Source organism: Chiloscyllium punctatum, chromosome 42, assembly GCF_047496795.1.
Source record: "Chiloscyllium punctatum isolate Juve2018m chromosome 42, sChiPun1.3, whole genome shotgun sequence".
NCBI classification, from domain to species: Eukaryota; Metazoa; Chordata; class Chondrichthyes; order Orectolobiformes; family Hemiscylliidae; genus Chiloscyllium; species Chiloscyllium punctatum.
In genome coordinates, this window is record NC_092780.1 from 48,099,814 (window position 1) to 48,112,089 (window position 12,276).

General features: G+C 44.6%; 1 protein-coding gene across 1 annotated transcript in view; it reads left to right on the top strand.

Moving 5' to 3' along the window:
• The window catches only part of kcnh6a (potassium voltage-gated channel, subfamily H (eag-related), member 6a), a 557,988-nt gene that overhangs the window by 36,315 nt on the left and 509,397 nt on the right, over window positions 1-12,276 (top strand). The window contains exon 2 of the mRNA XM_072561924.1: window positions 8,192-8,422. Within this exon, the coding sequence (XP_072418025.1) occupies window positions 8,192-8,422 (231 nt within the window). The remainder of the gene's footprint in view (window positions 1-8,191; window positions 8,423-12,276) is intronic.

The window sequence follows — 12,276 nt, forward strand, 5'->3', positions numbered from 1 at the left end:
TAGGAGCTAGTGAGGGCAGGAATAGGAGGATAGAGCAGATGAATGCATGGCTGAGGAGCTGGTGTATGGGAGAAGGATTCACATTCTTGGATCATTGGAATCTCTTTTGGGGTAGAAATGACCTTACAAGAAGGACAGATTGCACAGTTGGAAGGGGACTAATATACTGGCAGGGAGATTTGCTAGAACTGTTTGGGAGGATTTAAACTAGTAAGGTGGGGGGTGGGACCCAGGGAGATAGTGAGGAAAGAGACCGATCTGAGACGGGTACAGCTGAGAACAGAAGTGAGTCAAACAGTCAGGGCAGGCAGGAAAAAGGTAGGACTAATAAATTAATCTGCATTTATTTCAATGCAAGGGGCCTAACAGGGAAGGCAGATGAACTCAGGGCATGGTTAGGAATATGGGACTGGGATATCATAGCAATTACAGAAACATGGCTCAGGGATGGGCAGGACTGGCAGCTTAATGTTCCAGGATACAAATGCTACAGGAAGGATAGAAAGGGAGGCAAGAGAGGAGGGGGAATGGTATTTTTGATAAGGGATAGCATTACAGCTGTGCTGAGGGAAGATATTCCTGGAAATACATCCAGGGAAGTTATTTGGGTGGAACTGAGAAATAAGAAAGGGATGATCACCTTATTGGGATTGTATTATAGACCCCCCAATAGTCAGAGGGAAATTGAGAAACAAACTTGTAAGGAGATCTCAGTTATCTGTAAGAATAATAGGGTGGTTATGGTCGGGGATTTTAACTTTCCAAACATAGACTGGGACTGCCATGGTGTTAAAGGTTTAGATGGAGAGGAATTTGTCAAGTGTGTACAAGACAATTTTCTGATTCAGTACGTGGATGTACCTACTAGAGAACGTGCAAAACTTGATCTACTCTTGGGAAGTAAGGCAGGGCAGGTGACTGAGGTGTCAGTGGGGAGCACTTTGGGGCCAGCGACCATAATTCTATTTGTTTTAAAATAGTGATGGAAAAGGATAGACCAGATCTAAAAGTTGAAGTTCTAAATTGGAGAAAGGCCAATTTTGACGGTATTAGGCAAGAACTTTCGAAAGCTGATTGGAGGCAGATGTTTGCAGGTAAAGAGATGGCTGGAAAATGGGAAGCCTTCAGAAATGAGATAACAAGAATCCAGAGAAAGTATATTCCTGTCAGGGTGAAAGGGAAGGCTGGTAGGTATAGGGAATGCTGGATGACTAAAGAAATTGAGGGTTTGGTTAAGAAAAAGAAGGAAACATATGTCAGGTACAGACAGGATAGATCGAGTGAACCCTTAGAGTATAAAGGAAGTAGAAGTATACTTAAGAGGGAAATCAGGAGGGCAAAAAGGGGACATGAGATAGCTTTGGTAAATAGAATTAAGGAGAATCCAAAGGGTTTTTACAAATATATTAAGGACAAAAGGGTAACTAGGGAGAGAATAGGGCCCCTCAAAGATCAGCAAGGCGGCCTTTGTGTGGAGCCGCAGAAAATGGGGGAGATACTAAATGAGTATTTTGTATCAGTATTTACTGTGAAAAAGGATATGGAAGATATAGACTGTAGGGAAATAGATGGTGACATCTTGCAAAATGTCCAGATCACAGAGGAGGAAGTGCTGGATGTCTTGAAATGGTTCAAGGTGGATAAATCCCCAGGACCTGATCAGGTGTACCCGAGAACTCTGTGGGAAGCTAGAGAAGTGGTTGCTGGGCCTCTTGCTGAGATATTTGTAACAGTGATAGTCACAGGTGAGGTGCCAGAAGACTGGAGGTTGGCAAACGTGGTGCCACTGTTTAAGAAGGGTGGTAAGGACAAGCCAGGAAACTATAGACCAGTGAGCCTGAAGTCAGTGGTGGGCAAGTTATTGGAGGGAATCCTGAGGGACAGGATGTACATGTATTTGGAAAGGCAAGGACTGATTAGGGATAGTCAACATGGCTTTGTGCGTGGGAAATCATGCCTCACAAACTTGATTGAGTTTTTTGAAGAAATAACAAAGAGGATTGATGAGGGCAGAGCAGTAGATGTGATCTATATGGACTTCAGTAAGGCGTCCAACAAGGTTAGATCTCATGGAATACAGGGAGAACTAGCCATTTGGATACAGAACTGGCTCAAAGGTAGAAGACAGAGGGTGGTGGTGGAGGGTTGTTTTTCAGACTGGAGGCCTGTGACCAGTGGAGTGCCACAAGGATCGGTGCTGGGTCCTCTACTTTTTGTCATTTACATAAATGATTTGGATGCGAGCATAAGAGGTACAGTTAGTAAGTTTGCAGATGACACCAAAATTGGAGGTGTAGTGGACAGAGAAGAGGGTTACCTCAGATTACAACAGGATCTTGACCAGATGGGCCAATGGGCTGAGAAGTGGCAGATGGAGTTTAATTCAGATAAATGCGAGGTGCTGCATTTTGGGAAAGCAAATCTTAGCAGGACTTATACACTTAATGGTAAGGTCCGAGGGAGTGTTGCTGAACAAAGAGACCTTGGAGTGCAGGTTCACAGCTCCTTGAAAGTGGAGTCGCAGGTAGATAGGATAGTGAAGTAGGCGTTTGGTATGCTTTCCTTTATTGGTCAGAGTATTGAGTACAGGAGTTGGGAGGTCATGTTGCGGCTGTACAGGACATTGGTTAGGCCACTGTTGGAATATTGCATGCAATTCTGGTCTCCTTCCTATTGGAAAGATGTTGTGAAACTTGAAAGGGTATAGAAAAGATTTACAAGGATGTTGCCAGGGTTGGAGGATTTGAGCTATAGGGAGAGGCTGAACAGGCTGGGGCTGTTTTCCCTGGTGTATCGGAGGCTGAGGGGTGACCTTATAGAGGTTTACAAAATCATGAGGGGCATGGATAGGGTAAATAGACAAAGTCTTTTCCCTGGGGTTGGGGAGTCCAGAACTAGAGGGCATAGGTTTAGGGTGAGAGGGGAAAGATTTAAAAGGCACCTTAGGGGCAACATTTTCACCCAGAGGGTGGTACGTGTATGGAATGAGCTGCCAGAGGAAGTGATGGAGGCTGGTACAATTACAGCATTTATAAGGCATCTTGATGGGTATATGAATAGGAAGGGTTTAGAGGGATATGCATGTGCTGGCTAACAGAACTAGATTAATTTAGGATATCTGGTCGGAATGGATGAGTTAGACCAAAGGGTCTGTTTCCATGTTGTACATCTCTATGATGCTATGACTCGAAATCATAGAGTGGCACAGTGGCTCAGTAGTTAGCACTGCTGCCTCACAGCACTAGGGACCCAGGTTCAATTCCAGTCTTAGGCGACTGTGTGGAGTTTGCACATTCTCCTCATGTCTGCGTGGGTTTCCTCCCACAGTCCAAAAATGTGTGGGTCAGGTGAATTGGCCATGCTAAATTGCCCATAATGTTAGCTGCATTAGAGGGAAATCGGTCTGGATGGGTAACCCTTCGGAGGGTCAGTGTGGACTAGTTGGGCCGAAGGGCCTGTTTCCACACTGTAGGGAATCTAATCTAAGTCAATGATCAGTTCTTTAGTTTTGCCAACGTTGAGAGAGAGATTGTTCCCATTGCACCATGTCACCAAGCCCCCTACCTTCTTCCAGTATTCTGACTGATCGTTGTTTGATATCGGTCCTACCACGGTGCTGTCGTCAGGCTCTGACGTGGCATATTAATGGAGATTTAATGGCCACACTGCACTCTGTTGCCCCTGGGAGGGGAAGGGTCAGGCCACAGGGGTAAACTGCTTGGGCTTCGACCTGAATGCTGCTGGGATTACAATCAGGTTGGGGCCAGCAGCTCCTAAAGCATCACCTCCTCGGATTGGGACCTAAACTGGGTCTGAACAGCTAGCTCTGATGTGGGCAAGCTCCTGGCTAACGTTTCAGTCGAGGTGGGTGGGTGGGGGGGGTGCAGACAGGGAATATAGCTCTCAATAAAAACCCCACTCCTATTAGGTTTAAAGGACCATCTATTACAGAACAGCCACCCGGTTTTAATGAGTTACCAATGAAATGGTTTTCGATGAAGTGAATCTCCTGTGTATTCAAACAAGCCGAAAGGCCATTAATCACTCTGCACATCTCTCCATGTAATTTGAGCTGAATTCTCAAACTGTGGTGATTAAAAGTGACATTTAGTTTTGTACAGAAGCCACAAAGAGTGTATGCTGACAGGATGACAATGGAAGCAGTCTTCATGTTGATCATTCTCAGTTAATGAAGCCTCAGCTATTTACAATAGGCAGCATCCTAACTGTACTCACCCAGCCTCTTCTTGCAAACCTCTAGCTATAATATTAAATATTAAATCAGACCCATGACTGGACAATCGTGAGTGTGTTAAGAACTATGCTAACAGTAAGTTTAAGATGATAAGTTATATGGCATTTACACTCACTAGAAGCCACAGATATGAGTGGAAAGAATGTGTCCAGTCATTGAACCTTCTCCAATGAAGCAATGGTGCAGGCAAACAGCTGTTCCCTAGTACATTCCCGAGGGCAATGTTTCTATCAGATTTAAAAATCACAGCACCAGGTTATAGTCCAACAGATTTATTTGGAAGCCCTAGCTTTTTGGAGTGCTGTTCTTCATAAGGTAGCTGTGGAACAGGATCATAAGACACAGAATTTACAGTAAAAGATCACAGTGTCAAGCAACTGAAACAATATATCGAACAAACCTGGATCGCTGTTAAGTCTTCCATCTTTCAGAATGCGTTGCAGGTTTCGGTTCACTCATTTGTAAATCCCAGAACTTCTATCAAGTCACATTCTCGAGATAACTTAAGGTTTTTTTTTTAAGTGACAATGCATTAAAGGTGTGAGGTCAGTATCCTAATCTTGAGTCAGACTGGTTCTATTTCCAAAGTCCATCAGAAGTGACTTTTGTTTTGATTCAAAAACAGACCCTTCAGTCCAACTTGTCCATGCTCACCAGATATCCTAAATCAATCTCATCCTGTTGATCAGCACTTGGCCCATACCCCTGTAAACCCTTCCTATTCATATACCCACCCAGATGCCTTTTAAATGTTGTAATTGTACCAGCCTCCACCACTTCCTCTGGCAGCTCATTTCATTCATACACCATCCTCGCATGAAGGTTGCCCCTTAGGTCCCTTAAAATCTTTCCCCTCTCACCCTAAACCTATGCCCTCTAGTTCCGGACTCCCCCACCCAGGGAAAAGACTTTGTCTATTTACCCTAACAATAGAAAAGTACAGCACAGAACAGGCCCTTTGGCCCATGATGTTTCCCCTCATAGTTTTGTAAATCTCCACCTCCGACGCTCCAGGGAAAACAGCCCCAGCCTGTTCAGCCTCTCCCCATAGTTCAAATCCTCCAACCCTGGTAACATCCTTGTACATCTTTTCTGAACCCTTTCAAGTTTCTCAACATCCTTCCTACAGCAGGGAGACCAGAATTTAATGCAATATTCCAAAAACAGTCTAAGCAATGTCCTGTACGGCCACATAACCTCCCAACTCCTGTACTCAATACTCTGACCAATGAAGGAAAGCATACCAAACACCTTCTTCACTATCCTATCTACCTGTGACTCTACTTTCAATGAAATATGAACTTGCACTCCAAGGTCTCTTTGTTCAGAAACGCTTATACACTTACCATTAAGTGTATAAATCCTGCCCTGATTTGCTTTTCCAAAATGCAGCACCTCACATTTATCCAAATTAAACTCCATCTGCCACTCTTCAGCCCATTGGCCCATCTGATCAAAATCCTGTTGTAATCTGAGGTAATCTTCTTCGCTGTCCACTACACCTCCAATTTTGGCGTCATCTGCAAACTTACTAATTATACCTCTTATGCTCAAAACTAAGTCGTTTATATACTGTAAATGACGAAATGTAGTGGACCCAGCACCGATCCTTGTGGCACTCCACTGGTCACAGGCCTCCAGTCTGAAAAGCAACCCTCCACCACCACCCTCTGTCTTCTACCTTTGAGCTAGTTCTGTATCCAAATGGTTAATTCTCTCTGTATTCCATGAGATCTAACCTTGCTAACCAGTCTCCCATGGGAACATTGTCAAATGCCTTACTGAAGTCCATGTAGACAGTGTCTACTGCTCTGCCCTCATCAATCCTGTTTGTCACTCCTTCAAAAACTCAATTAAGTTGGACAGATACCATTTCTCTGCACAAAGCCATGTTGACTATCCCTAATCAGTCCTTGCCTTTTCGAATACATGTAAATCCTGTCCCTCAGGATTCCCTCCAACAACTTGCCCACCACCGACATGGATTTTCGGAGAACGATAGCATCCCTACAGTGTGGAAACAGGCCCTTCAGCCCATCAAGTCCACACTGACCCTCTGAAGAGTAAGCCACTCAGACCCATTCCCCTACCCTACGACTCTATATTTATCCCTGACTAATGCACATAACCTACACATCCCTGAACGCTATAGACAATTCACCTGACCTGCACATCTTTGGATTGTGGGAGAAAACCAGAGCACCTGGAGTAAACCCACACAGACACTGGGGAGAATGTGCAAACTCCACACAGACAATTGCCCCATGCTGGAATCGAACCCAGGTCCCTGGCGCTGTGAGGCAGCAGTGCTAACCACTAAGCCACCATGCCACCCTTACTACCTTTCTTAAAAATTGGCACCACATTAGCCAACCTCTAGTCTTCCAGCACCTCATCTGTGACTGTCAATGATACAGATATCTCAGCAAGGGGCCCAGCAATCACTTCCCTAACTTCTCACACAGTTCTAAGGTACATCTGATCAGGTCCTGGGGATTTATCTACGTGTATACATTTTAAGACGTACAGCACCACCTCCTCTGTAATAGGGACATTTTTAAAAAGATGTCACTGTTGATTTCTCAAGTTCTCGAACTTCCACATCCTTCTCCAAAATGCTCATTTACTATCTCACCCATATCTTGTGTTCCACACGTAGGTGGCCTTGTTGATCTTTAAGGGGAGGGGATGTCCTTGTGGTATTATCACTGGCCTGTTAATTCAGAGACCCAGATAACATTCTGCTGACCCGGGTTCAAATCCTGCTATGGCAGATGTGGGCTTTGAATTCAGTAAATGTCTGGAATTAAGAATCTAATGATGACCATGAATCTATTGTCAGAAAAACCCATCTGGTTCACTAATGTCCTGAAGGGAACCAAGCTGCCAGCCTTACCTGGTCTGGCCTACATGTGACTCCTGACCCACAGCAATGTGACTGACACTTAACTGCCCTCTGGGCAATTAAGGACAGGCAATAAATGCTGCCTAGCCAGTGATGCCCTCATCCTGTGAATGAATAAAGCAAGGAAACAGAGCCCTATTCTATCTCTAGTTGCTCTTCTCAATGTTTTTGTAGAATCTCTTGGAATTCTCCTTAACCCTATTTGCCAAAGCTACGTCATATCCCCATCTTGCCCTCCTGATTTCCTTCTTGAGCATGCTCCCACTGCCTTCATATTCTTCTCCGGATTCACTCGATCCCAGCTGTCTATGCCTGATATAGGCCTCTTTCTTTTTCTCGAGCAGAGCCTCAATTTCTCCACTCATCCAGCACTCCCCACCCCAACCAGCCATGCTCTTCACACTGACAGGAATACACCATCTCTGGACTCTTGTTGTCGCAGTTTTGAAGATCTCCCACTTTTCAGCCTTCCCTTTACCTGTGAACAGCCGCTCCCAATCACCTTTTGGAAGTTCTTGCCCTAATACTGTCAAAATTGGCCTTCCTGCAGTTTAGAACTTTCAACTTTATGGTCTAGTCTCCTTTATTTCTTATGTCAGTAATTAACTGTGATAATATTGAATAAAACAGATAAAGGCAATCATTTGAAAGATGCAAGTGTAGGAGAGTCCATCCATTGGTCCATACAGCGTTTATAATCCAAAAGCAAGCTTGGAGTTGGTTGGCTGTCTTGCTGGAAGTTTCACTCTAAGAACGACCATCTCCTGTAACCTAGTGAAAGAGCTTTATTTTCCATTTTCAATATTTCCAAAACTAATAAACAAAAGTCTTCAAAGGGGATAGAGGAACAATTTCTTAATATGCCATTGATTTTTTTTCTCCTGGATTGTAGTGCCTGGAATGTTAATGCTTAATTCCTGAAGGTTCCAGATCAATTCTGGGTGGTTGGTAGCCCTAACTATTAATGTTGAAGGATTTGATTAATGTCACTGCTGCTCAGTTTTAATTCTTGCGTTTTCGTTTCCTCCTAGATCGGAAATTTCTCATTACCAATGTTCGGATGAAAAATTGCGCCATTATCTTTTGCAACGATGGCTTTTGTGAAATGTTCGGCTACTCCAGGGTGGAGATCATGCAGAAACCGGGCACCTGTGACTTTCTGACTGGACCGGCCACACCAGAGAGTGCAATGGCCCAGCTGGCACAAGCCCTACTGGGATCGGAGGAGATGAAAGTAGAACTGCTATATTACAGGAAGGACGGTGAGTGCATCCGGGCTGTGCGTTAGAAGTCAGGGTCAACGGGAACAGTTCCAGGGTTGAGTTAACAGCTCAATTCTTCTTCAGTGGGGAAGGACATTGTCTTCTGAACAGGGAAAGTGTACAGAAGGGAAAAGTGGAAACAGATGTTTGTGCTAAATCATAGACTTAATATCAAACCCTTGTCAATCTCTGAAAGTCTTTTCCTGCCTAATTCTAGATCTGGACATCAGTCTGATAAATACTTGTGGAGCAGTGAAAAGGGCTGAGGGTAGGGTGGGAAGACAGGAGAATTGTGAGGCTTGTGCCAAGCTGCAACAAGACCCCATTAGGCTCCATGGCAACGTACTGCAGGCCGTGAAGGTGAGAAGCTCTCACTCTCTCAAGTCTGAAAGTCATCTGGATCAGCCCGTCTGACAGCTCGCTCAATTTTGACAAAACGCCCCTCCACCTCGGTCAGGTGGACTTTGCAAAATCAACGAAACCAGACGCACCTCCGTCATTTCTGATGCCGAGATCAGTGTTGGACGATCCATTCAGTTTTATTTTTCTTTGACTTTTCCATAACAGTCCAAACGATGTTGTAGCTGGCTAGCCCATTGTCAGCAACATTGCTGTGGATCTGATTTGCCATGTCAGTCTGAATCAGATCTCCATCTCTCCAGAACATTCTTGAACCAGGTGGACATTTATTGGCATTACCAACATTACTGAGGGCAGGTTTTAAAATCCAGGTTTATTAATTAATTAATGCAGTGACCTCATGTTGCTGAACCATTCGTTCAAAATTCTGGACCATCGGTTCATTAATATTTCTACTGTGTGGAGCTGGAACAATACCATGACTTCTTTAGGTTTCCTGTTACTGAAACAAAAATATCTCTGGCTTAAGGGCGTGTCTGATAGTGGGGACCATGAACTGTAGTACTAATGGTGGGCTAAGTAAGAACCCAACCACAGAAGAAACACTCCAACTGGCCTGGTTTTCATTCCAGAAGAGAGATGGGGTGCTACTAACTAAGGGTGGTCTCTCTGCCCCTCAACACAATGCTGCCACAAAGGATGCTGGTTACCAAAGGGTGGGATGGGGGGTGGGGGGGGGGGGGGGGTTGTGGAAAGCACACCTCATTGTTCCAATTGAAATCAAAACAATTAAAAAGCCACCCACCAAGTCCTTACCCACTTTGGATTTTGCATTCCCTCCATGCCCGCTCCTGCTGGCTGTTACATCCACCCCCATTGTATCTCCAACACTCCATTCCAAACCTTTACCCCTCGACTCAAGCTCAATGACCCCTCATATCATCCAGACCACATCTCCCCAAAAGCATGACCAGCCTCTATGCCAACTTGGTGCTAAACTGAGATCCCTAATCCTCGACCCTTTGTCCTTACATCCTTCATGCCAGCTCACCAGTGTCAACCATTGGCCATGCCTCAGGAACCATGATGAGATATGATAAAGACTCAACTATCAATTTACAATACTCAAAAGCACACGTATTGACAGAAGTCAATTTAATACCTGCAAATCCATTCAAACACTTAATAAAGAAAAAACAAAAATGCCTTCAACTACCCGATGCCTTATTAAAAACAAACAAACATTTATCTTTAAAGCCACACATCAAAGACAGATAATCTGTGTATGAATGCTTAGAGCTGTCTTAATGAAACTGTGAACCCGCAGGTTATGGAGGGAATTGAGAAATTATACTTTCGTAGTGATTAGATTAGATTAGATTACCTACAGTGTGGAAACAGGCCCTTCGGCCCAACAAGTCCACACCGACCCTCCGAAGAGCAACCCACCCAGACCCATTCCCCTACATTTACCCCTTCACCTAACACTACGGGCAATTTAACATGGCCAATTCACCTGACCTGCACATCTTTGGACTGTGGGAGGAAACCGGAGCACCCGGAGGAAACCCACACAGACACGGGGAGAATGTGCAAACTCCACACAGTCAGTCAGAGGCAGGAATTGAACCCAGGTCTCTGGCGCTGTGAGGCAGCAGTGTGAACCACTGTGCCACCGTGCCGCCCACAAGCATCTGGCTCTGGCACCTCTGGCTGAAAAGCAACCATCCATTTAAGTTGCAGGAACTGATTTCTTTTCAGCTGCAGGCTTTTGTTTATTTCAAAATGTAAAGAACAGCAGATTTAAAATTCTTGATGGATCGGTGGTTCAGCGGGCCATATTGACTTTTTGTGCAAATTAATAGCAATCCTTAACAATCCTAACCTTGACTTCTCAAAAAACCATCAGCTACCTCTCACAAAGGGCCCCTCACCTTTCCAAATGACATCAGCTTTAAACTATCTCTTCAACATTGTAAAGAGTATGAGTTATATTTTAGACCATAAGGAATAGCCGGGTGGACAGGCAGGAGGCTGGGAAGACCACAGCAAGCCAAACAGCGTCAGGAGATGGAGAAGTCAATGTTTTGCGTGTAACCCTTCCTCAGGAGTAGGCCATTCGGCCCCATGAGCCTGCCCTGCCATTCAATAGGATCGTGGCTGACCCATCATTCCTCACCCCCTCTTTCCCGCATTTTCCCCATAATCCTTAATTAAAAATCTAGCTCAGCCTTAAATATACACATGACCTCTGCCCCCCCCCCCCCCCCATTTAGTGGCAAGAAGTTGCAAAGACTCTCAACCCTCTGAGAGAAGAATTCCCTCCCCATCTCTGTCTTAAATTAGCGCCCCTTTATTCTGAGACTGTTCCATCTGGTCCTGGACTCTCCCACGAGGGGAAGTATCCTCTCAGCGTTCACCCTGTCAAGCCCCTTCAGGCTCTGATATGTCTCAATGAGATCCCTCTCAGTCTTCTAAACTCTTTGCCTGTTTAGCCTTTGCTCGTAAAATGAACCCTCCATCCCAGGCATGGTCTCCGTGAACGTTTTGGAAATCCTGATAAAGTAGCTTCTGATTGAAGGAAAAATATGCTTCTTCTCCATGAATAGCAGATATGTAAAATGCCCCCATAGTCACCCCATAAAACTCTGCGAAAAATAATCAATGCCCAATTTATAGGGAAGGACATGAAGATTCAGGGATCTGCAGCCATTTTGGCCAAGGCATGGACGTGGTCTGTGGAAATTCAGGTCCAAAATGTGATGCCAACTTCTTCCCAACTTACCCAAAACTTTTGGACTCTGTTTTCCTTTCCTTGTTTTTCTCTGCTTTAGCAACCTGGAAAAATTTCAACTTTTGAAATCTGTAGAGTAAAGTGAGGTCAATAATCGACCCTTCAGCATTCCTCAGCAAAAATGAATGGTTTACGCCATAAGCGTGAGCAATTCGCAGGAGAACTGTCAACTTTGAGAATTGCTTTTAAATTTCCCTTCCCCATTCAGTCCTGACTCTCTGCAAAGTAATTTCTCATCGTGATGAATAATCTCAAATCCTCAAAATTGAATGCATTTACTTTATTGCCTGTGTTGCCAGCGTTATGACAGTCTGCTGCACTGCAAAGCTCCTTGCATGTTATTCCAACATTATAACCAGACTCTACGTTTGGAAAACGCTCTACCAGTGTGAATGTACCGGCTCTTTTCTGTGCCATGACCTTTGTCAATGGAACAGAGCTTGTCTTTGTCCAAGATCCACAAGAAAGGGGAGCTGTTGGATCAATTTGCACTGCAGCGCCAAGGTAAGGTTACCCTAATTGGAGGCCATTGTATCCTTGAACTGGCCCAAGTCCAGTCAGTCAAGGCATCTTACAGTCAGCACAATGGGAACGTTCCCACTACTTCAACCTCAGACAGGACCAGAAGCGGCAGTGTGTCTCTTCAAGCTTTCATTGGTAAGGACCTGGTATATTTAGTATAATTTAGTACAGAGTTACA